Genomic DNA, 26,767 nt, shown 5'->3' on the forward strand with positions numbered 1-26,767 from the left:
TTAAAATGCTTGTACAGATGTGTATGGAACAGGATATAAGCACAGCTAATACACACTAACAAAAACATTCAAAACTCAAAGCCAAATGCAGCCTGTGATAACTCACAACTACCAAACGACTCACTTTTCCAACACTGACAACACTAAGTGATGGAGAGAATGTAAGAACTCTCGTGTGTAGCTGCTGAGAGTGTGAAACCGTGGGGAACACATGCTGAGTGATGTGTAACCACACACTCAACCATGGTCCATTTCTATGAACTCATTTGGTGAAGAACTGAAGCAACGTGTTGAGAAAGTAATGTGTACCTCATCATATTAACCAAAACTGACTTACCAATAGAAACTGATAACCTACCACTAACATCACCATGGATAATGCTGATAGCACTCAACATGGATAAACACTCAAAAAAAAAAAAAAAAAAAAAAAAAACTGGTTGAGCAATAGACAGACACAAGAGAATGGGCTACTGATTCAAGAACAGGCAAAGTTAACCTACACCAATAAGAAGTAGAACCATGGTGTCCATCCACAGGGACTGAGAGGGCCATTTCGGGTGGAGAGTCTGGGATAGATCTGTAAAATGTAAGATGTAGGCATATATTTTTCACAGCCTGCTTTAGCAAGGGGGTGAACCTCCCCTCTAGCCCACCACCCATCAGAGTAGAAAAGAAAGGTTATTAGGATAGAGTTTGTTTAGAAATAGTTCTTCAGGGCGATTCCAATCTTTGCTGTTCTCAGTCCAGTCCACTATCAAACACCAAACATGAACCAGCAGCAGCGGTACAGTCCATTTGGCAGACACCACACACAAATCAGTAAAAGCAGTTCAATCCAGAAGAAACCGTGAGGCTCACCAATCGACCAGAGTCTGCAGAGGCAGCAAGAAGCCACAGGAATCTCACAAGAAGTTCTGTGGTGAGCTTCTCTCTATGAAGTCCCACAGGAGAAGCTCAGCAATGCAATGCAAGGCTGACAGATACGTGTGCCCGTCAACACGGACTAGCAAGGCGGAGCAGAGCAGAACAATGCCTGAGCTCCCACTGTCTGTGGGGTCATATTTATATTCTTTCTAAACATTATGCACCCTTTCACATGTTTGCAAAACATCATTTCACCTCTGTTGGTTTCAGCAAAATATTCTTTCACCTGTCTGCCCCAGCAAAACATCACTATAATCTGAGTCTCCAAAGAAACCAGAACTTTCTGCTCTAGCAAGACCATTAAATTTCATTGGTATTTAAATAACATAGCTTAAAAAAAATAAAAAATAGCACACAGTATAAATCCTAACATCTAACTCTTAGAAGTCCAACAATTACCAAACAAATTTATATGATCTGCTGCTGCTGAAAGATACTGTTCATCTTTTATTAAATTTCTAAGGGTAAAAGTGTCTCTTATAAATGATATGCTGCAGTTATGTAAACTCAGCACAGCCTCCCTGACTCCCTCACTACCCCAGCAATGTGGTGACAGGCTGTCTGCCCAGTTTCTGCTGAGCCGATTTTACAGCCACTTCACGTCCTCCAGGCTCCGTAGGGAAGCAGTGACTGTGACTAGGACTCCCGGCCTGATGCTCAGGCTCTCATTACAGATTTTTTTTTTCAGTAATTTTTATGTCAAGATTTCCTATGACTTTCTTATCTTAAATCAAGGCTAAGTATCAGAGTTGTATTTCCTGCATCATAATCACCAGAAAAACTCTAACCAGACTGAGTTATTTATCAGGAATGTTTGCAACTAGTGTTTCTGACCTGGTATTTTTCATTTTGAATATCTATAGACTTCACTGGCTGAGCACTCATAAATTGTGTGTCTCACATCTTGGAAAACTTCAGATTTCATATTTCCAGATTAGGGGTGCTCAACAAGACTATTGCTAGTTTGACTGAGTTTGCTAGAAAGCACCTGTGACAGTATTTCATGGGTCACCTTGTACAGGGCTGTCATTCATGGAAACCAGCTGTAGTTCTGAACACATTTTGCAGACTTCTGTAAAGATTGCCCTGGTTTACTCAATCCAACGGTCTGAAGAGCAAATATGAGGTTGTCTGCAGCAACTGCATTAACTGTAGGTTCAACACCTGACCAACTGCTCTAAGCCTGCCCTTCCTGACAGCCTGCTCAGCCCCACACCCCAAACTCATCAGCTGCTTACACCAATTCCTTACACTAAATGCCTTCATATATAAATACATGTAGATATATAAATATATACCTCCTACCAAGGGCTTCTCTGATAAAGCCTGCATATACCCCTTAGCAAAGCTTTGATATGAGTTTGTGTGTGTGTGTGTGTGTTACACAAACATAAAGAATTTTAAGTATAGATTCATTTTTCTAAGGTCTTCGTAGTTACTGAGGTCAGCTGAAGTTTAAGATTTAATTCTCAAGGACACCAGCCATCTCACCCAAGATCCACAGTAAATATGCAAAGCGTTTCTCCTGACTCCTTTTCTCTTGCCCACACCTACAACTGCATCCAAATGTCCACTGCCTCTGTCAATAACAACAAACATATTTCATGTATCAGACTGTGAACAGTTTTTACCTTTGTAGGCTACTTATGATCTCTGTTCTGTTTGTGTGTTTATATTTTTGAACAGCATTTTAAAATGCCACTAACCATTCCTGCCTTGCAGCACTTACCAGGTAAGGCTCACGGACCAGATTCTTAAATTCTCTGTATATACTATATGATTTATTTAGGTCTATCTTTTCCCCCTCAATTTTGCTAGAAACTGTCATAAGATGGAGGGTAAAAGCAAACCGTGGTCTTTGAGAAGATAACAGAAATGCAGATGGACAGTAAAGGACAGATTTAAAGGATCCTATCAGAGCAGTAGAACCTGAAGGAACTAAAGAAAAGTGAAGATTCAAAGATGCCCTTGTCCTCTAACTCCTCTAACTCCAAGTAAAACAATGTGACCACATGTGGAAATTAAAAAAAGAAAAAGAAAACAGGAAGGAGAAGTCTCTTGTTGGGCAGGCTGGATGTGAAGTGCTTGTATCACACCTTGTCAAACGGAAAGCCGGCGTCAATGTGTGCTTGAAACTAGGATTGCCTCTGCATAGCCCTGGTCTCTGCATGTACCGTGTAAACCATAACTCGGCATCAATAATTAACACTGTAACTGCTGAACAGAGTCGAATAACTATGGAATACTCATCTACTTTATGAAATCAAAGTTTCACCTTTTTCTCTTACCTACCTAGTCTTACTGAATACCTTATTCATTACATACCCTAGTAAATCTATCCTTTCCTTTCTAAATCCTGCCATGGTTTTAGGCAACTAAGGAACTACTTTTCTGGATCGGTTCTTTGACAAGAGACTGTATATACTGTATATACTGAACCATTTTTCCATGAATAAACTATAGCAGAAGTCCACCTTTGTTATGAATCCTGGTTCATATCCAACACATTGGTTTTTGCCTGGATTACAAAAATTCCTTCTCCTCACCCTGAAGAAAAGTCCCAGGGCAAAGAAACAGTTCTAGAACTGCATGGATATCACTTCAAGGTTTCAAACTCTGACTGCTAAATCAGAAAACAACACTGTTAGGCACATTGCTCTGCAAACATAGCTCTCACCCTCATCAAGAAGCTGGGTTCTACATCAGACAGAGACGGCTACAGAAACACAGGGCAAGCACAGAGAACACGTGACCATGGGCTGCACTACCCCAATGCATACATCGAAATCAAACCCCTATACAGAAGCCTCAGGGAGCCCAGTAGGAGGACTGTAACCAGGACACCTGCTACAGACACTTTCTTCAGGACAGGGCAGGAATGTTGCTACCATGAACTCTCAACAATATGGCTGACTGCACAGGACCTGTGAAGACCACACAGGCTGACATATAAACACAGATGGAGGGAAACGTCCCAAACCCCTGCTCCTAGATAAATTCAGTGGCTGCTGAGAGAGAAAGAGTCCACTTTCCCCAAGGATGGGCCTCCTAACTGATTGCACAACTGTCAGTGATGAGCCCTGAACACTTCCACATAGGCAGCACGTAACTGGGCACAGTAGGGTTTTTATAGGTTAGTGTATGTGTGTGTGTGTGTGTGTGTGTGTGTGTGTGTGTGTGTGTGTGTATGAGAGCAATAACTATAGGAGGGGTTGTAATTCCAGAGTGATGTGGGGGACTAGAGTTGGAGAAAGGAAACAAAGGGTTGTAGGGATGTAAATATAGTATACTCATGAATGAAATTCTCAAAAATTAATTTTAAGCAAAAAATTTGATAGTTTTAAATGTATAAGTTCTAAGATTTTTCTCATTGGATAGTATATAAACTATCACACCAATTATTATAATTTTGTATATAATACAAAACTATCTTCAATACTACAAATAGAGATTTATCTCCTAGTGTTAATATTGTATGCCTATGTTATGCATTTGTATAAGAGCCTGAAAAAACTATCAAATTTACAGTGTGCTACAATATAGCCATATAAATTTATTCTAAGGCAAGAATCAGGGTTAACAGCACTGGGGGAAATTTCCAAAGCTCCAGACTCTCAGCGTTCTATCATCACCTGAAAGTCAATTTTCACCTTTTCCACTGGCTGCATTTGTTAGCTCAGGTTTTGTTTGGGGGCTCACGTGTTCCTGCAATATGGTAGTACTAGGTTATAAGGCTACTGATAGCAGCTCTTGCTATGAATCCACAACATGGCAGTGAAATAAACCTCAAGGCTGTAGAAACTTTCCTAGGAAAGAATAGGGCCCATAAAGGGCCAGGTCTACCCTTTCAGTAATGAACATATTCTAAGTTAACCACTTTAGCTTTTTAAAAGATCTTCTTTACTTTCATTTCATGTGCTGGAGTATTTTGCCTATATGTGTGACTATGTGTGCATGCATGTTCACGCACATGTGTGTGTACACAGCAGGTATGGCTGATGCACATAAAGGCCAGAAGAGGGCATTAGATTCCCTAAAACTACAGTTATCAAAAGAGGACTGTGAACCACTACGTGAGTGCTGGGAACTGAGCCTGAGTCCTCCGAAAGAGTGGCAAGTGCTCTTAACTGCTGAGCCTCCTCTCCAGATTCCCAACCTAGCTAGCTTTGGACCTTTAAAAAATGAGATTAACAAATAAATGTTACAAGGTACTCTTATTTGCATCTGGAGACGTTTTCATGCCACTGCTATTACAGAGGAAATCGAGAAAAGTGCCTGCAATAATCTGCTGAGTGATGTTTTTGTTTGTTTTGATTTAGTTTTGGTTTTGGTTTTGTTGTTGGTTTTCTCTGTGTATCCCTGGCTGTCCTGGAACTCCCTCCATAGATCAGGCTACCAGGTTGGCCTTGAACTCAGATCAGTCTGCCTTTGCCTGAGATTAAAGGCAAATGCCTCCACCACCCAGTTCTGCTGGGTGTTTCGCAGGACAATACTTTCCATCTTTGGGTCCCTCTGTGTACTAGCAGCTTCTAAGGATCTCAAAGGGCCCCAGGTGCAGGCGGGCTCAGGACCTAAGAGCACAGCTCTCAATTAGAACCTCCTCCTCACCCAGAGCAGACCAGTCCCCTCCACCCACATTCACAATCTTGCCAGGCTGCTCAAATTACATTCTTATACTAAAAACAAAATAAAAATGTGTTTTTAAAAAAGTGCTTAGTGAGAACCGGCCTTGGGAAAAGGCTTAAACTGGGAAGACAGCAAGCAGCAGTGGTCAGTCTTTACGCCATCTTCCTTCCAAGCCACACTTGAGCTGACAGCAGGGAAGCTTACCAGGAGAGAATTTTTCTCCTCAATAAAATGCGTGTTTGCCTTGAGCCTCGTAATCACAAGGGGATGGAGTCTTCATAGCAGCCCTCTCTGTATTGTATTCCATTTTGCAGATGGTGAGGTGCAGGCTCCATGGGTGAAACCCACAAAGTGGCAATGTCAAGGTCATGTAATCCAGTCCCCACTCTTCCACGACAGCATCACTCACAAGGAGCAGGGGCCTACTTAAGGATCTGGCAAGTGAGGTTATGTAAGTGTCTGTAGTGACTAAGATGCCTGGAAACAACCTTCAGACAGCAAGGTCGCAGAGGCAGCTTGGGAGCGGGAAAATTGGAAATGTCAAAGTTCAAGGTTTGCTTCTTCTATTGATTAAAAAAAAAAAAAACAAGAAAGTCAAATAGAATTCTGACTCCTACAGAAGAGAATTTTTTAAGTTAAAAAAAATAGCAAGAGAAGCAATTTGTCAGTTAGAGGAAACAGCAAACATTCAAAGAGAAGAAACATTAAAAGTTAGGTTAGCAACAAATCTGTTTAAAGCTCAAGAGCTTCTACAAAATACATAGATTACATACAACGTGGTAGCTGTGTTTATTTGTGCTTAGCTTCTGGGTCCCGTCTCCCACAATAACACACTCCAGCTGACCATCACTGTGGGCTCCAGATTGCCGCCTACCCATATTCCATATTCCATATTCACTCACAGGAACTGTGCCTGTTACCAGGAGCACCTACTTCTCAGACCTCAGATTCTACAGACTGGCAGGTGTGGACCTTCCATTCCCAGCATTACTTCAACATGAGGCTACAAAGGATACATGGCTAAGCAGGACACTGCCTATGTAAGGAGACCGAATTTAGACCTAATGCACTCTTGCTGCAATGCAATCCTCATGAAACCGTGAATTCTTAAAAGGAATTCACAAGCTTCATCTACAGCCAAACTGGAAGACCACCCCTCGTGCAAGGAATTTCCCACTGGTTTCCAGTAAAAAGACATCAAGCCATGGGGAACAGATAAAGGAATGAAAATTTGCCTGTGGCCTGTTTAACAATATTCTGCCCAAATGACTTGCTTCTCCTCACAAATGCATCTGGGTAGCAGTAGAATACCCCCAACTCTGAATGCTTCTCAGTGTCTTTGCCTACGTCTCCACTGTTTCTTTTTGTTAATCTTGTAATTTTTCATCAGATTTCTGTGAAAAGCATGTATGACAGTGTGGTGGGCAGGGAATTCCCGAGAGTCTATGGGCTTATGTCACAAGGCCTGCTTCTGCTTGGATGCTCAAATCACACCTTTCCTAGCGTGGCGTTCAGATTCAGGTTCAACTGGACCATGATAAATGTTTTCACCTTTGTGTGTGAGTGTGGAAGAAGAGACACATTCCATCTCACAGATAATCACCTACTTCCTTACCCAACTCATCTCCGCTTAAACTGGCTAAGACTTACGCTCACCTTCAGAACTAAGACAAAACGATGATAGTGAAACTAACTCATCATAAGAAACCTGAAGCAAACACTCAATGTTTCCAGACAGATCCTGAACAATGCTAAGAGTTCCAGGGAAAAGCACTGAAGCTGACACAGTGAGCGGCCGCTCTGATTCCTTCAAGGTAATCCACGGGATCATTTCTCTTTCTTTCTTTGATATGGAAATCATCACAAACTGTTGAGTTATCCCGGCACACGGGGCATGCCAATCTCTGTGTACTTCCAGTTGGCGTGTGTGCTGCCAAGGATCACCAGGCATGGCGGCCCTTACCCAGACGCCACTGCTCCAAGTGCTCGCCCCCATCTCCCTGCCCTCCACTCCCATTCTCAACTGTCTGCTGGGAATTTCCAAGTCCCATCAACAGGCCAATTTCAACTTAACCTGGAACCTTCATTGTGACATTCTGAGTTACATTATCCTACTTTCAGGTAAAGTGTTTACACAATGTGACTGCAGACGGCAGGAGGGAGTGTACGGATAGTTCTATAGTGATGAGGTTAAATGTCACCATCAGGTAGGACTGGCTTTATAAAAGAGACAGAGCCCTTCCCTTCTACTACATGAAAATCTAGAAAGCATCTATCAGCAAGGCAGAGGATTGTTACCAATATCAAGACTAACTGGCATCTTGGATTGCCCCGCCTCCAGAAAGATAAGAATATCACGTCTATTGTTCAAGCCACCCACCTAGTCTGGGAGTCACCTGGGCTATGGTGTTTGGCTATGATATGGTGAGCCAGCTAGGGAAGACTCTGGTACTCTAGATTCTTACCCTGGCTAAAGTCCACCATAGAAGGCGGCTGTTTCTGACCCTTGCTCCATCCAGACAGTTATTCTGGAAGTGCAGGAGAGGCGGTAAAGGCTCCCCAGATTATCCTAAAGTGCGGCTGATTCCCGAGACGGCATGAGTTATGCTAGTGGAGTCTAGAGACCCTAGTTGTTTTTTTAACTACTCTCTACCTCACAGCAGAGCATACAGCAGATACGCAATGAGACCACTTAATGAATACTGTACAGGACAGCTTCAAAATTCGACAGTTATGAACACTTGTTCTGAGTACTGCACCTCTTATCACATTACAGGCTACACACAGAAGGAGTAAGACAGATAAACTTCCTTATTCTGCACCACACACATTTGAAAGTCTATGCTCTCAATTAATCATTAATTGTGCTTAATTTGAGCTGTAAAAAACTCCCAGTAACAATTCATTATTATAAGAAAAAAAAACCCACAATATCAGTTTTTTACAAATTTTCCCAGCAATCTTATTCCTTTAATGTAATGTTCTAATATAGCCCTTTGAGCTAGAAGTTTAATTTGTGTATTAATGTTCTTATCTGAGTACAGTTTTATTAGGTTCACTTATACTGCCCAGTATTTCTCATCTTTTGACATCTATAAACATGTATTTCCACAAATAAGCCATTAAATAATGGTACTAATAAAAAATAACAAGGGTTTTGTTCTGAACTTTCTGTGTTGAGACAGAAACCCCTTGCAAACCAGGAGGAATATTCAGAATCACAAACACTACAGGCCTGAAGACGCCTTAGTAAATATCTGGTCTATCTCTGTCTCCTCTCTCTCACCCCAAAACCTCCTATGATGCTACCTGCAGCTGATGACACCCGAAACCGGAAGTCAGTCCTACATCTTCCCATCTTGGTGAAGAGTCTGTGACCCAGCACAGCACAGGTACCTTCTTGGTAGACCATCTCCAACTGTCTGGGCCTGTCCAGCCATGCATGGGAAAACCATACTGTCTCCTACACTGCTGTTTTACCTTCTTGCTTTCTACTTCAAGTTTTCCTTTATCTCCAATGGTTTTAGACAAATCACATCTACAGATTTCCCATTAGATCTCAAGAAAAACAAGCTGGACTTAGGAGGGGAGAGGCACCACACACAGAGTCTATATTATTTCTATACGGTTCTTGGCATGCGAATTTCAATTACTTTTTTAAAGACTGAGAGAGGGACGGCAATCAGGGAAGCTTCTTCGGAAACTTTTAAAGAAATGAACAATGAAGAATGAAAAAGAAGGAAACGAAAGAAAAAGATGCATCTATCTACATGGCCAGTTCCAGGCTCATCCTAGGCCAACGTCACTCAAGAGCTTTTACTACAATCCTGAAAAACATTACAAAATACAGTGTATTTATGTAAATACCCATTGCTATCCAAATTAAGATTCCTGATAGTTTCAGATAGTTTAGTTTTAGGATGGAGCCGGTGTTAGCATTCTGTCTAAGCTCTGCCCCACAGTTACCTGGCAACAGCCAGGTAGGCCAGACCCACTGTAAAAGCAGCTGCTTGCCTCTCCTCCCTCTCTTGCTCTTGCTCCTCTCTTGCTCTCTTGCTCCTGTCTTCCTTCTCCTATTCTCTCCCCATTCCCCTCTCCTCTCTCTCTCTCTCCACGCGCTCATGGCCAGCCTCTACTCTACTCCCCTCCCTTCTCCTCCACTCCCCTCCCCTCCTCTCTCTTTCTCTGCCTCTATACCCTCTTAACTCCCCTCCCATGCCCTTAATTAAACTCTACTCTATACCATACCATCTTGTGACTGTTCCCTCAATGGGAAGGGATGCCTCAGCATGGGCCCACTGAGGCACCCCTTCCCCCATAACTCACCACACCTCCATAGAACATACCCCCCCTCTCTTTATCCTTTTATAAACACATCAGCTGGGCAGTGGTGGCACACGCCTTTATTCCTAGCACTTGGGATCCACCACAGAGGCAGGCGGATTTATGAGTTCGAGGCCAGCCTGGTCTACAGAGTGAATTCCAGGACATCCAGGGCTACACAGAGAAACTCTGTCTCGCTAAAGCCAAAAACAAACAAACAAACACACACACACACACACACACCAGCTGGTATGTCTCCCATGGCAGAAATGTTGGTGCATTCACCTCTACAATCCCCAGAGCTGCCCATGAGCAGGAACCTCTCTAAGTCCTCCTACTGCTGCCTTCCTCCCACTCCTGTGGTAACAACGTCACTGAAAAATGGTTCCTAAGTCCAGCTCCCTTGCCTCCACACCAGGACAACCTATGCAGTTTTGGTGCACAGGAAATGATCAGACTGAGGCTAAGCTTCCCAGAAACCACATTCTTCCATTTCCTCCACCCTGTCTCCCTTATACTTCCCTTTCTGAGAGAACCACATCAATAAAGCTATAGAGGGAATCTCTTACAAGCATCACCTGTCAATAAAAAAGCTTATGGCCAATGAGCTGAGGCAGAAAATAGGAGGTGGGACATCCAGAGGGACAGAGAGAGAGATTCTCCCTAGAACACTAAGGAGATGGACATGAGAAGATGAAGAAAGGAAACCAGCAGCGTTGCTGAACTCCGGTTAGAATAAGGGGGATAACTGAGTTATGAGCTGGTCAGAGAGCAAGCCGGAGGAGCGTATGGCCTAAGCATTTATCTGTAAGTCATTACCCTCAGAGTTGTTATTCCTGGGAGTTAATGGTTGGGAGGAAAAGCGAAGAATTACACAAAGCACTGCATGTAAAACATCCAAGTGGAGCCTACACCTGTGGCCTTCCTTTCTACTGTCCCTAAATTTAAAAAGGAAAACGGGGCTGCTCAAAGAAATAACAAATTCTATGAACCAGTATAAGATAAACCTTAGGTATCTTGTGTGAAGGAAATAAGAAAATGTTCAAAAAACAGGATGATATCACAAGGATACAGAGGCTGGTGAAAAACGACTTGCAATAGTCAATTTAAACACAAACACAATTCCAAATACAGATGAGCTGTAAGCCACTGAAAAGGGGCCCTGTGGTCCTTACAGTCACACCCATAACACATTCCTGAGTACATGCTAGGACACTAAGGGACGCCTCTTGCAAAAATGTCACCACTCACTTAGGAAATGCAGATGAAATGTTGACGATGGAAAACCGTTTTAGTAAGAGCCAAGTGATGCTAAATCACAGGATTTGTAAGGAGGGGACATTTACCCAGCATGGCACTCTACCTACAGAGGACATAATAACTGCAAGAGGGAGAAAGAGACAGCAAAGAAAGGGAAAGCTTTCGGGAGGTAACTAAAACCACCACCACCACCAAAGATAACCACATGATGCGCGTGACGCGAGAGGATACCTAAGAAAGATGCATCACTTACCGCATCAGCTAAGGATGGGCACATCGATAATCAAAACCCAGAACGGCAGAAAACAAGCAAAATTCTACATGTTACCATGTACCTAAAACCTTCTGGTCCTTCTCTCAAAATAGAATTTGAAGCTCTTGAGGGTTTACGGACACTTCTGTATTTACCGTCTTCACAGGGAAGCCCCCGACTAGCATGACTCAGGCTTCTACGTCAAGTCTTCTTTCTGTGCAGTTTGTTTATCCCAATGTCTCTAAACTTTTCACAGCAACCCATGCGAACACCATCAAGTTAATCCACTGGGGCCAAAACAATGCATTTTCTAAGGCAAATACACTTCTAGACTAGATATATCAAATGCACAAGCCAACTAGTGACTGTTTCCACTCTGGAGCACCATGGTCCTGCCTGTCTAAAGAGACTCTAGGAAATCATGATGCACAACTGTAATCCAACATCTTGGAGGCTAAGGAAGGGGATCACACACACCTGAAGCCAGTGTGGGTTACATAGTAAGTTCAAGGCCAGCCAGGATGAGTCTGGGGATGAGGCACGAAGGCCTGGTTCTGCAATCCCGGCTCCACGTAAGCAGGTGTGGTGGTGCATGCATCCCAGCCTGGAGGTGGGGGGGGTTGAGCATCAGGAGGAGCACAAGCATAAGCTTAAGGCTGGACAAAACTACATAAGACCCTGCCTGAATAAAAAGCCATGGCAAACGTTAAGTTTCCAGTCAAGCATACACCTCACAGAACTAAGCTCACAATGCTCAAGGTGGGGATGGGGGGAGAGTCTTCAAATATGCTTGCTTAGACATCTAACTTACCAGAAAGTAAGTCTCCAGTGAATATAAGTGCGAGTTCTAAATGCACATTCCACGAGGTAACACTCAAGCTAGAAGGAGAAGCAGAGTGAGCCTGGCCTTGTCACTGCAGCCTTCTCCCTCGCATGAAACCATAGACCTGAGCCCCATGCACTATACACCTACACCTAAGCCCCACCCACGGGATGGCAGCAGGCTCCTCACCTCACTTCCCAGTTCAAGCTTAGCCAGGACCAGCTTTCTCCACTTCCCAGATTCCTTGAAGAGAACAGCAATGGACACCCCCAGAAGGGCACAGACAGACAGACAGACAGACAGGCATTTTGCAAAAGTAAAGGGAAAGGAGGAACCTGGGCTAACTAACAAGGGAAGAGAAGCCTTGGCCGTCCTAAAAGGAGAGAAGAGAAAGAGGTGGCAGGAGCTCTCCTGGGTCGTACACCCAAAGAATGACCCCTGTGGCTGTCATCTGGAAACATAATAAATTCAGAAACATTTCATGAAATACCAGAATAGGCAAAGGTGTAAGCAGATAGTTTCCTGATACTTTCAGTTATTGGGTTAGATATAAATCTAGATAGATTTATATCTAACCCAATAACTGAAAGTATCAGTATATATCAGTTAGGGACAGAGGCTAACTTCTAAAACTGTTATAAAGCAGAAATCAAAATAATTTTTTTTTGTTGTTGTTTTTTCAAGACAGGGTTTCTCTGTGTAGTCCTGGCTGTCCTGGAACTCACTCTGTAGACCAGACTGGCCTCGAACTCAGAAATCCGCCTGCCTCTACCTCCCGAGTGCTGGGATCAAAGGCGTGCACCACCACGCAGGCCAAAATAAACTTTTAAAGCAACAGCACCAAAGAGGACCTGATGTAAATTAAGTTCTTATCCATGGCCATAACCGATAAAACTGTCTACATACCTAGTTTCTGAAATATTTTTTGGACTAATTTTTATATCTTACTGGTTCCTTCACTAATTAATGAGTTGAAGAAAATCTTTAACACATATCCATTTTTTTGCATGAGTCATAATTTTACCTTTCTGAAAATTATACTTAACAAGCATGAATTTTAACATTTGTATTAATAGGTGATAGTGGGTTATATGTTTTTAAAAACATCTTTGCAAGTTTTAATCACTAAATTTGACTAGATTTTTCTAAAATATACAATGTTTACAGAAAGTATTATGATTTTGCAAAGAACTGTAACTTGAAATAAGATAAACTTAAGTCCTAGTATAGGAGAATGAGCTGCACTACAAACTCTTGCAATATTATTGGGGTCAAAGGTCCCAGTTATGACTGAAGGTTGTAAGAATCTCCTTTCAGAACAGAGACCATACATACATATATACGTATATACATACATATATACATGCACACATACATATATACATACATAATACATACATGCATATATATATATGCATACACATATATACATACATACATACATACGTATATACATACATATATACATACATAATACATATATACATACATACATGCATATATACATACATACACATATATATACATACATATGTCTGTGTGTATCACACACACACGCACAGTTAGTGAGTGATAAGTCAGCAGAACTGGGATCGTGCGTGCAGAGCGGCATGTTGGAACTGGCTAACAAGTACTGCAGTGTCGGAGGATCTACGAGTGCAGCTCAGGCAGGCATCAGTATGAATTCAATCCCTCTCATTACCACTTCACTTGGCATCTTTTTCCTTTCTCTAGCCTCTTCCACTTAGGACAGTAGAAAAGAGTAAGCACAAGTGTGGCTGATAAACCTTCAGGGAGTGGTGTTACCAACTTTATAAATGGAAAAGTCTAAAGGAAGAGTCACACAAGAATTCGGATGCAGCCTACATCTCACTGTTGGGTCCAGACTTTGAGGAAAAAAAAAGAATTAAAATGCTTTATCATCGAATTCAAGGCCTAAACCAGCTAGGTGTTCATCTCGAGCCTACTTTCTTAACTTTCTCCTATGGTTCTCCTCTGTACTCTACCCCTCTGTCAGTTCAATGTTTTCCAAGCATTTGCCACTTTGAATGCCCACCCTGGTCCCAGCCCCAGCTTTTCATGGAAGCGCCTTCTCATCCTTGACACAGCAAAGCAGATGGCACTTCTCCACACGCTCTCAGCTTAGCAAAAGCACCGCTCCCCTCACAATCTTTCTTCATAATGTGTCTTTAAGTGTCTGTGAACCAACAGGGAGAAGCTATTTCAGGTGGGGTCCTTGTTTGTCCTTTATATTACCGTTTCCTAGATTACAGAACAATATACCATGAATTCTGGGACCCCCAACAAGTTTATTTTTACCAAAAAGTACTTTAAAAGTATGGCTGACAGCCTTGGTTGAGAAGGAAACCACAAGGTTTCTAACAAAACTTGGCCCTAACAGACAATAGCAAAGCCAGGCAGTGGTGGCACATGTCTTTAATCCCAGCACTCGGGAGGCAGAGGCAGGCGGACTTCTGAGTTCGAGACCAGCCTGGTCTACTGAGTGAGTTCCAAGACAGCCAGGGCTACACAGAGAAACGCTGTCTCGGAAAAACCAAAAACCAAAAAGAAAAAAAAAAGAAAAACAAAAAAACGCCAATAGGCCAATAGCAATGTAGCCTTGAGCACACTACACATTCCCAGGGGGTGAAGAGTAACAAGAAACTGCTGAGAGCAAATATGAAGTGTTTCTTACATTTTCTCATCTGTCTAAATAAAGATCCATGCAGGCCTTTAACCCAGTGGCTCCCAACCTGTGGGATTACCATCCCTTTTGGCAAGCTTCTATCTCCAAGAAATTTATGTTTCCTAACAGTAGTGAAATTGCAGTTATGAAGTAGCAATGAACATGATTCTGTGGTTGGGGGGGTCACCACAACCTGAGGAACCTGAGGGTCTCAGCGTTAGGAAGGCTGAGAGCCACTGCTTTAACCTGAGTGCCCCACCCCTATCTGCATGAGATTATCTTCAAGGTCATAAAATACCCAAATCATATGCGCTTTACCTGAACTTCCCTTACCCCATTCCTCATTACTGCCTCCTGCCTTCCCATCAAAGCAGTCACCCTCAAACCAAGGAAGACTCAGTATGCTTTACCACATAACCGCTGCTCATGTTGCTGCTGCAAACCTGGGTCTACTGCTGCTTCAGAGTCCAGTCCAAATATTTTGCCTCAAACTGGTAGGATGGAGCGGTGTTCTACAACTGCTTCATGCTTGAAATTATAGAAGTACCCGAGTCTACCATTATCTGTGCTCAGACATGATATAGACAGACACTTGTAGACTCTGGTCTATGACATTGGGTGGAGAGTAAGCAGGGTGCTGCAGCAGATGAACAGAACAGACGTTTGCTTTAGACAGTGCTAAGTTCTATGAGGAAGGGACATTTGAATTCACATCTGATGGACCTGCAGCTAGGAACGAGCTAGGGGGAGTGACTACAGGCAGCGGCTTAACCTTTCTGAGCCTGCTTCCTACTCTGTGAAAATGGAGATAAAAGAACCAACCATGCAAATACTATTCTGGAACAATTGAATACACTTAGCTTTATAACAAAGTGACCAGTTATTTGAATGCTATACCTAGTTTCCACCCTATTTGAGGGCCACACGTGAGCTTTCGATTCAGAATCTTCAAAGGTCTGAAAGTCTCTAACCTACCAATACCTTGAGTTTTTCTATCCATAAAGATTAGACTCGCCAGGGAGTGGTGGTGCACGCCTTTAATCCCAGCGCTTGGGAGGCAGAGGCAGGCGGATTTCTGAGTTCGAGGCCAGCCTGGTCTACAGAGTGAGTTCCAGGACAGCCAGGGCTACACAGAGAAAGCCTGCCTCGAAAAACCAAAAACCAAAACAAACAAAAAAAGACTATAGACTCATTACCACTACCTTTCCATCTCTGTCTCTTCGCCGTTAGTTAAAAGTACTGAGTGCGCTTCTGTAAAACTTCCTGAGCAACTGAACTGGACTGCAAACCTAAGTGAAACCATGCAAGTTAAAACTCGGAAATGCCGTTTCCAAGAAAACGACTCTAGCCAGTCGGTCCTGGAGCCTTTGTCACACTGGGCTACAAGGATGAACTTGGGAGTAGACGGCATAAAATTCCCGGAACAAAATGTCAAACTGTGCACAGTTTTCTGGGACAACTGTGTCTATACCCTATACTGTTTAAAAGGAGCCTGCGCCCCAACGGAGGAAAAACAAATTTTAAAAAAAAACAAAAAACAAACAAACAAACAAACAAAAAACAACTAGACGAGACGGTGCAGAGATTGAAGAGATGATGGAAGTTGACACAAGGAACCCAACGCCCCTCACTGAGCACCAGAGCCCCAGCGAGCGGCAGATGGACAGCCTGTCGCGGAGAGTGGAAACCCAGCCGCCGGGCTAGGTGAGGCGCTAGCCGCGGAAGCCATGCATCCTCCGAGCACCTGACCGCCGGCGCCGGGCAGAGACCCGCGCCCAGGCCCTCACAACCACGCCGACCCCAGTACCTGCGGGGTCCAGCGCCATCTCGGAGGGCGGAGAAGCAGCAAGCCACTCAAGCGCTACGGGGCTGGCAGGGGAGGAGCCTGCGCTGGGCTGCGCGCGCAGCCGCCTGCTCGCCCGCAGCCTCGGACCGGAGAGCCCGAGCGCGACCTCTGCAGCGAGAACTGGCCACGCCCACGTCCCTTGTTCCTACTTCCGGTTTGTTCTACGCCTGCGCCCGACTGCCCTCTCCCGGAATCCTGCTGGAAAGGGGACGGGTTTCGCAGGGAAAGAGGGCGTGGCCACGCATGCGCTCCCAAGAGGCCGCCTCGTGTGTGCACTGCCTGGCTTTTCGAAGTAGCACGTGGGCTTTGAGACTTAGGCCTCATATCTCAACAGTACTGAATGTCCCGGTCATTCAGTCGTTAGTCCTTCTGTCCCTGTCGGGTTTCAGCCCCAGTCTTGAGTGCCAGAGGCAAAGTAATACAAATAAAGCCCTTATTCTCAACGCGCTGTTCCTGGGAGAAAAGCCACCTGCAGGAGTCCTGCACAGGAGACCTCTGTTTTGTGACATCCCCTGGGCGGACAGTCCAGTCTGGGTGGTGTTATGGATCTTGACACTGCTTGAAAGCTGTACTTTGTTGCTGACATAAGGGAAAGGTAACTTTCTGGGTGGCACTTAGGCCTGTTTCCGCTCTCTGAGCGACCTTCAGTTCTGAGTCGTGATCAGATCTCCTCTGAGTCGTGATCAGATCTCTGTTTAATGAGCTCGAGCCTCCAAAGGGTGAGTAAGGCCGGCGACAGATGTTTGGGAAAACATGGAGCAGCTGCCTCTTCCCTGCAAGGGATTCAAGGCTTTCCAAATGATCCTCTCGACACCTACCTGCAGACCTTCCTTCCCTGCTGCTGAGCCCGCCTGGTCAGTTGGCAGAAAAGAAATCACAGTTGAACAGGCCTGGGAAAGTGTGTCTCTGCTCAGCAGGGCTCCCGTTTAAGGGCCTATTTGGAGATAATGCTCTCATTACAGCTGTCCGCTGAGGTGCCAAGGTGAATTAAAGCTTCACTCAGCCGGGCAGGAAGGCGGTTCCTTTGCTTGTATGTTTTATAAATGTGCTGAGGAACACACGCGGAAAGTGCTATGGAGGCCCTTTTTATTTTGCTGGAAGTGAATGATTTGTTAGATTAGGCAGATGCCGGTGTAGCTCCAGCTGACCACTGGATGTGTAACAGGAACACCTGAACATTTTAGAGACGGTGAGGTGAGTTACAGAAACAGAAGTCGGGCACCCAACATTCAAGTAATTAAACCACATATGCAAAACATATCTTGATAAAGGGAATACATTGGGTCTGCTCCAGTTAGAACTGGGTACGCTCTCTCGAATCCTGTAGCCACACCTAGTGGCCTTCGACATGAAAATAATAAGTTCCGGTGGGTTTTCTGTACTTGAGTTTCATTTCCATGGTCATCTTAGGAACACGCTCAAAACAGAACACATCCCAGAGACCGTGAGGGACCTCTTATATGGCTTATGCCATGACTATCACTTGAAACATTATTGTTCGATGTTTGTTACTTAAAACAATTCACCTTTCAGAATATCTAAACAGTTGCTGCTTGCTTTTGCCTTATCCTAGATAGTAATATTTTGGAAATTTTTTATTTTTCAGTGTTCCCTAAAATTGACTAACTAGACTTTCCGTACCACGGAAAGCTGAGCTCCACACCTCGATGCCTGGTACTTAAACTAAATTCCCTTTCTCATACACCATCCTCATGGTAAATGGAATGCGGTGGGGAAAACGTTTATCATCTTTACAAGTCACTCTTAAATACAATACACATCATTTTTAGGAGTTAAGTCTTAGGAAATTGTCCGGTTTGGGTGGAAGCTGAGAAAACTCCCTTTACAGACAGAAGCTTTAAAATGAAAGCTTGATTTTCTGAGCGCTCGGGGAGGCAGCCGGTTCGGGATCTGAACTGTTTAGCTATAGGGAGGTTACACGACACTTGTATAGGATGGAAACACAAAGTGAGGGGAGGGGAGCCACAGTGTGATCCAATTGTATTTTGACATTGTGGCTTAAATAAGGGGCTACCCATTGGAGACGGGACCATATCCAGGGCACCTGTTCAAGCTCCTTAATTCATTCTCCTAGACTTTAGGTCTGAGATGAGAGTGATAAGGGGGCAAAGCTGCCTGTGAACTTGTTTAACCCTCCCAGCGAGGTCCTAGGGATGGCTGGACTCAGACAGCCTTTTACCACAGAAGCTGTTGAGCGATAGGGAAGTCCTCAGATCCCCTGGACCTTGGGACCTTGAATTCAGCTTCTCCCTGTGACTAACGGGCGTCTGAAAACAAAGTGGTGGCACTGAGAATACGCTCCTTTTGCTCGTTCCCGGCAGAAATAAGTTGGCAACTCAAAGCAAGAAAATTCCCAAGTTATGTAGATAATTTCTTGGACAGTACAGAAATTCAGAGTAAGGAAAACGCACCATCCTAGACATCTGGAACCGCATTTCTGCGCCATCTACAAGCATGATCCCTAAGGCTAAAATGTGTGTGGTACCCAACAACCCCCCAGTAATCTCTCAGAAGGGATGGAGTGCCAGGGTGTTTGGAGGAACCATGAAAAATCAGTTAAAGTTGCCCTTGGCGTAAAAGATGGTGGCCAAGTCGTCCCAGTACAAAAACTGGAGCAAAAGCATTAAAGATTAGGACAGTTTTGAAGGACATCTAGAACATGGAAGCAGTCAGTGGCTGTGTTGGTTTGAGATTGTCAACTTGACACAAACCTAGACACATCTGAGAGGAGAGAATATTAATTGAAGAAATGCTTCCATAAGACTGTCCTGTAGTCAAGTCTATAGAACATTTTCTTGATTAACAATTGATTGATACGAGAAGGCCCAGCCCCTGGGGGGCAATGTCATTGGTAGTGTAAGAGAGCAGACTGAGCAAGCCATGCAGAATCAAGCCAGTGAGCAGTGTTCTTTTTTTCTTTTTTTTTTTTTTTAAAGATTTATTTATTATACATAAGTACACTGTAGCTGTTTTCAGACACACCAGAAGAGGGCACCAGATCTCATTGCAGATGGTTGTGAACCACCATGTGGTTGCTGGTGAACTCAGGACCTTTGGAAGAGCAGTCAGTGCTCTTACCCGCTGAGCCATCTCTCCAGCCTGAGCAGTGTTCTTCTACAGCTTCTGGATCAGTTTCTGCCTCCGAGTGGGTTCCTGCCTTGAGATCTTGCCCCGACCTATCGCAGTAATGGAGTATGAACTAAGAGTTGTGTGGTAAAAACCCCTTTCCTTGTGAGTTGCTTCTGGATATGGTGTTTTATCCTAGCAATCGAAACCCTAGCTAAGACAGAGGCCAATGATGGGAGTTCTGTGAGCAACTTCACAGGTGTGGGGATGCAAGGGCTGACTGGCAGAATGGAGCAGGAGGGCCTCTAAACACACTGAAGAACTTGCAAAGCTTGAGTAGTTATGAGATCATACCAGAAGAACCCAGAGGCTATAACTTAAACATTAGGCCCAATGGTGTATCAACATGTTGTCCTAAGCAGTCTAGAACTTAGGCACTATTTGAAGGCTAAAAATAGCAAAACAGCATTGGAGTAAAATCTTTCCGAAGATTATTTCATATCCTTTTCTCTGTGTGTGCAGGCATATGCACACACACCCTAGCTAATGAGCATATCTTGCTAGGTTGAGTCGCTAATGTAGTTCACAGGCTCAGAACTGGGGACTTTATCCCCTCCAGCAGCCAGCTTAGCACCTGGAGCATTGTGAGCCTTCAAATGTTTCCAGGTCAGGAACAGCTTGCTTTCTCCAAGTTTCGTGGGCACAGTCTATGGTATCTTCAGCAATAGGCTTTACCATCAAGTTCTGCTGGGTAACTAAGTATAATGTTGACAGCCTGTTTTGTTTTGTTTTGTTTTGTTTGGTGGGGGGGGGGGTCTTGTGAACCACCCACCTAGCAACAACTTGAAGGGATGTTTCCCATACCTAGGTCTGAACTTTTAGTTTGACTGTGGTGTCTAGGAGGAGCAGCAGCATCTTGTGTAGAATAATAATTCCAGTTAAACCATCTCAAAATATGTATCACAAAGCTTATTAAATAGATTTCCACACTAATCAGCAAGTTCTGTCACTTTTAACTTACATGCAATAATTTATCTGTTCATTCATCTGGTAAAATAGGTAAGGGTCTCTGTTTAGCCTAAAAAACTGAAACTTACCACAGAAAGGGCATGTAGCTAGTAAGAGAGATCTTGCTACACAGGGCTACCTGGACAGAGCTCAACTCATTCCTTCTCAGCATTTTTTTATTTATGTATCACTCATATATGTACATATACATACACACACATGTAATAAAAACAAATCTTTGTCCAGGTAAGTGAGTTGTTATGCGAGGACATACTACTACTGTGTATTAATGGTCTAGATGATTCCATGATTTAACTCCCGAGTAAAATCCCACATAGAAGCGACCATGTTACTACTAACAGAGTTCTCTGAGTATTAATTGGGTTTGGCTGTCCTGGATCCAAGTACAATCATACAGGAAGGCCTTTGGCATTGGCTTCTTTTGCCCAGCGTCAGAGCTGTGAGATTCATCTCTATTTCTCTGACTCCCAGTGTGGCATTTGGTAATGATTTGTGCTCAGTTTCCTAACCTGCAAACTCAAAACGCAAGCCTGCGTGGATCATGGAACCTTATAGATGGCCCATTAGAAATCCTGACAGTTCTGTCTGGGTCTCATCATCCCATTCATAATTTAGAGCAGTTGTTACCATGAAATTTATATTTTATGCCTTTTATTTTCCCATTTGGAAAACTGTTCTTCTGAGCTACACTGTGTGTACTAACCCTTCTGAAGTTAATTACTCAGCAGTAGCCTGCCTCAGGACTAAAATCTAGGCACTAACATGCTTAACTCAGTACTCCGTGTAACATGCATCAGGTGAACAGAGGAGATCTAGCAGTGTGCCCTCTCAGTTCAAGTGAGGCTGCAGGAGGGATGCCAGGGGTCCAGGGAGGGGGTGGGGTGACATAGTCACTTTTTTTGGCAGAAAGTTTCCTAGGCTCAAGCTTTGTTTGTCTTGTGCTTTGCTTTCTGGGTTGCCTTCTTTGAAACAGACCACAGTTTTCTTTTGGGTCAAAGATGTCAGTTCATTCTTTTAAGAGGAGAAGGAGGAGGAGCCTGGTGTGGTGGTGCACGCCTTTAATCCCAGAACCCGGGAGGCAGAGGCAGGTAGATCTTTGTGAGCGCTAGGCCAGAAAGAGCTACAGAGCAAGCTCCAATCTAGCCAGGGCTACAGAGTGAGACCCTACCTCAAAAGAAAGGGTGATGGGTGTCGTGTCGATCTAGCTCAGCAGCTAAGGGCATATGCTGTTTGGCAAAGGACCCAAATTCACTCCCACCACCCACGTCTGGCAGCTCACAACTGCCTGTAACTGTAGCATCAGGGAAGCTGATGCCCCTTTGTAGCCTGCCCTGGCAGCTGCTGACCTGTGCACACACCCTCACACACATACACATAATCTAAAATGGAAAAATGCATCTTTAGAAATAATAATAATAATGTGGCTAGGGATGCGAGTCAGAGGCGGAGAACTTCAACAGTATTCACCAGGCTCTGGGTTCACGCTCCAGATTCCCAAGAAATAATAAAAATGATGCTGGTCTATTATGCTGCAACACCAGCCTTCCTGGAGTGCTCCTCACACAGGCGAAGGGCCTTTCTCCTCCTCACAGGAGCTAAGAAGCCTGACAAAGAATAGCAATGCCTTTTGTTTTCATCTGACTCTGAGGTATCAGTGCTGTTTCAGTGGCCGGCTGTACTGAAAACATCCCAGGGGAGTTTGGTTCGTGTAGAGAAGATGAACCTGGTGAGCTGTACCGAATATCCTTTCACTGTTACTGTGAAAAGGGACAAATGACCCAAGTTCAACATTGATTGGCTTCTCCCCCAAATCAGAGGGCTTCTACCCACCCCCCATGCCAAGCACCCCACTGAGTCCTGGGAAAGTAGCGATGAATAAGATGATGCCCGAAGGGTCTCTGTTGTTCTCAAATACTCATAAAGACAAACATGCAAATAAATAAGAACATGTGATAGAAGATGGCATGTGAGCATAAAAAGGGAAGAAATCACTTTAACTCTAGGTGGGCTTGGATGGATGTTTATGTTTATGTTTAAAGTAGATCTTAAAGAACAGTTAGGCATTGAACAGGAAAAAAAAAGTGGAAGCCTGTTTTGCAAACTGTAACTTTAATGTTTTAAAAACCTATTTTTAATGATGGTTTTTAAATGCTTTCACCTCCTTTGTAGATCACCACCCACCAGAGGTAATAGAAAAGAAAGGTTGTGGAGGAAGTGGACCTGTTTAAAAAAAAAATGTTCTTTAGAACAACTGTCATCTATGTTGTCTGGAAACCAACAGTTCGGTTTATGGGTTAGTAGCAACAGTGGCTCAATCTACTGGCAAACACTTCATGGATATATCAGTAGTCCAGTTCAGTAGAGTTGGGATAGCAAACATGATCAACAGCGATGACACTACCTAGCAGAGACGGCCAAGCCTCAGCCTTGACTCGAGTCAACAAGAGGGACCAACAGAAATGCCAAGAAAATTATTTGGCTATGCCTCTCTCAGTGAAGCAAAGATCAGCAAAGACGAACAACCATTGTATAGGTAGCTCTGTAAGAAAGCCTAAAATCATACAGAGTTCTTTTTGGTTTTTTTTAGATCCGACAAGCATTAGTCTTTATAACCATCCATGTAGTGGACTTCTGTGACCACCGTTCTGTGTGTGATAACAAATCTTTGTTGTCATTTTGACACACTTGGGAAGAAGGAACCTCAACTGAAGAATTTCCTCCATCATATTAGCCTGTGGGTATGTCTTGGGGGTATTTTCTTGATTTATAGCTAATGTAGGAGGGCCCAGCCCACTGTGGGCAATACCATCCCTAGGCAGGTAGGCCCGTGCAGTATAAGATGGTATGAGCCTGGGAGCAAGCCAGTAAGCAGCATTTTTCTGTAGTTTCTGCTTCCAGTTCTTGCATTTAGTTCCTGCATTGACTTTCCTCCATGATGAGCTGTAACCTCAAATCTGTCTACTCGATCAGATTTCTCACAATCTCGGAATCAAATAAGCCCTATCTTGCTTCATTTGCCTTTGGTCATGATGTTTATCAGAGTAACAGAACCCTACTGCCCAAGCTCTGCCTGGCACTCTTTCAGGCTCTCTGACCTACATATCTCCATCTTAAGGTTCAGGAGATGATCTCTGGCCTTCCATTCATTTGTCTCCCTGGCTTCTACATCCTATCAGGACAGGACAAGAACTTTGTCTAACCTAATTTGGCTCACTGGTTTCTGATTTTGAGACTAGCTATGCCTGCTAGAACTGTGACTTATTCAGCTGTGGGGATGGTGCTCTGGGCCCCCGACTGAGACTTCCCTTTTCCTTGAAGCTCACCAGCAAACACTTCCCTCCTGGCTTCAGGTTTTATCCCATCCTTTTTTCCGTTCACCATCTGACTTGCAGAAGACAAAACGCATGACACCATGGTCTATATTTCTGCTTAAAAATGTTTGTTATACACTCTGAAATCAGAAAGGGGGCAAAGGGCTAGGCAGAAAAATAAATAAATAAAACTCAAACACAACCCATCTGTGAAATATTGCTAATGACAGCCTCCTCAGCTTACCATTAAGAGGGCATCACAGGCTGGATTTTCAGAGAAGATGAATAACGCAACTCCCCTTAATTATCCCAGAAGTATTCCAATTATAGAAATTATTAGCCCTGAAAGATTATATATTCTGTTTACTTTCAGGGTGAAATATGCCTTGGATTTTCATATTATTTTTACTTTGAAGGTTGGGTTTCAGTATAAATGATTGCCTATAGCCTACATACGCTAAATAGGTTTAAACCAACAAAGAAAACCTGTCAAGTTCTGATAAAACAGATGCAAGTGATAATAGCTGTGCCCGCATGTCAAGCTTCAAATTAAAAGTTTTAATTGTGCTTGGGCCCCGTAAATTGACTTTGAGAGAAATCGCTTACACCTGATAGTGATGGTACTCCCATGAACAGAGGAGTTCGGTTCAGCGTCTACCAGATCGGACGTCTCAGAATTTATCATTTCACATACTCACTAACAAACTAAAAGATAGCACTTGTCCTAATAGAGCTTATTCTTTAAAGCTAATTTTGAAATGTTGGCCCATTGGTCTCTTTGTTTTAGAGGATGACATCATTTCAGTATAACAAGCACAGCGATGCTGCTTTCCACCACTGGGGACCAAACAGCTCTTGAGATACTATTTTTTAATGGGGAAAACTCATAATTTACTATGTTGCTCTCAATGTTAGAGAAGATCAGTTTGGAAATACTAGGCAGTGCATGGCTAGCATTTGGTGCCCAGAACATGTTAGATGCTCTATAGCTGCTGTTGTGAGCTTTGAATCCAAGTATATGGGCTTCTGTGGGTTGAATCTTTTTTTTTCCATACTTATAGATTTATTAAATATTTTCTTTCTTTACATTTCAAATATTATCCCCTTTCCTAGTTTCTCCTCTGAAAATCCCCTATCCTCTCCCTCCTCCTGCTCCCCAACCCACCTACTCCTGCTTCCCTGCCCTGGCATTTCCCTATATTTGGGCATAGAGCCTTCACAGGACCAAGGGCCTCTCCTCCCACTGATGACCAATTAGGCCATTCTCTGTTACATATGCAGCTAGAGCCATGAGTCCCACCATGTGTTTTCTTTGATTGGTGGTTTAGTCCAAAGGAGCACTGGGGGTGCTGGTTAGTTCATATTGTTGTTCCTTCTATGGGGCTGCAAACCCCTTCAGCTCTTTGGGTACTTTCTCCAGTTCCTTCATTGGGGATCCTGTGCTCCATCTAATGGATGACTGTGAGCATCCACTTCTGCATTTGTCAGGCACTGGCAGAGCCTCTCAGGAGATAGCTAGCTGTATCAGGCTCCTGTCAGCTATCTCTTGTTGGCATCTGCAATCGTGTCTGGGTTTTGGTAGTTGTTTATGGGCTGGATCCCCAGGTGGAGCAGTCTCTAGATGGTCCTTCCTTCAGTAAGAAACGTAAGTGGTCATAACCGCACCTTTGGTCAAGGAAATACTGTTCTCCTTCGAGTGTTCGAAGTAGAACACTAGATGTGGTAAACGTCCATCACATGCTATCCATGCTCTAGGTCTTTGGGGAAGAGCTGGCCAAGCGCACAGCCCCAGGGACTTGCATTTTCCAGTGGAAAGCAGACTCAGACTCACAAGATGATGTGCACTGTCAAGAGCTTAAGCAGTAAGACATCAGACTGACCCCTTTTTGACTGTGACGTCCTGTCCTTTCCCAGTATTTTTAGCCTCTGTGTAGCACCTGACCCTCTTGTTCCCTTTTGCTGTGTTTTTGTTTTGAATCCTATCCCCACTTTGGACTGAACTGAAACCATACTCACTTATGTCTCCTACTAATTTATTATTTTCTCGCTGACTAGTGTTTTTCCAGTTTTAAATCCTTGACCAGAGAACTCAGGTCTCCAGCGTAGTCTTTTTCTTATAGATCCATTTTCAGGATTGGATCACAACTGCTGCATTTTATGAGTTCTGATTCCCCTCTCAAGTTTCAAGTCTGCATCTCCAGCCTCATTCTGATACTTAGGGCTGCTAAGTAGCTTATTGGATAGTCGCAGGCCTGAAGGACACAGCTCTCTCTCATAATGAGCATCCTACATAGCCAAGGACAGGAACAGTACAGCTCTACTTATTGATCAAGTGAATGAAAGACCAGAGTCACGTCTCTAGCCTTAGAGTCATGACATCATGAACTGCCCAGAATGTCAGAAGTGCTCTCTACACCTGATCCTGGAGTGCTGAATCTTACAAATGTTCCGTCCACATAAGGCTTTCTGATAAGGAGCAAGGACATACCATTGTCTCCTCTTCTAAGAACTGATCCAAATAGGCACATCAGTCACTGAAACAGGTCAACATCCCTTGGGAAAGCTGTTTGTTCTAGAGCCTTAAAAGTAATAGAAA

General features: G+C 43.7%; 1 protein-coding gene and 1 long non-coding RNA gene across 4 annotated transcripts in view; one reads left to right on the forward strand and one right to left on the reverse strand.

Annotated features, from left to right (window-relative positions):
• Positions 1 to 16,878, reverse strand: part of Cmc1 (C-X9-C motif containing 1) — a 78,225-nt gene extending 61,347 nt beyond the window's left edge. Inside the window, exon 1 of one of the 2 annotated variants that reach the window (XM_085828161.1) lies at positions 16,706 to 16,878. In XM_085828161.1, coding sequence (XP_085684287.1) covers positions 16,706 to 16,724 — 19 coding nt within the window. In that variant the 5' untranslated portion in view covers positions 16,725 to 16,878. The remainder of the gene's footprint in view (positions 1 to 16,705) is intronic. The other variant, XM_021171243.2, reaches the window with a different exon arrangement.
• Positions 16,879 to 17,036: 158 nt separating this feature from the next.
• The window catches only part of LOC110302549 (uncharacterized), a 65,289-nt gene continuing 55,558 nt past the window's right edge, over positions 17,037 to 26,767 (forward strand). For both annotated transcript variants that reach the window (XR_015044567.1, XR_002378808.2), the window contains exons 1-2: positions 17,037 to 17,339; positions 23,448 to 23,598. This is a non-coding gene — a long non-coding RNA (uncharacterized LOC110302549). The remainder of the gene's footprint in view (positions 17,340 to 23,447; positions 23,599 to 26,767) is intronic.

Source organism: Mus caroli, unplaced genomic scaffold (genome assembly GCF_978045245.1).
Source record: "Mus caroli unplaced genomic scaffold, Mus_caroli_1 scaffold_11, whole genome shotgun sequence".
Lineage (NCBI taxonomy): Eukaryota > Metazoa > Chordata > Mammalia > Rodentia > Muridae > Mus > Mus caroli.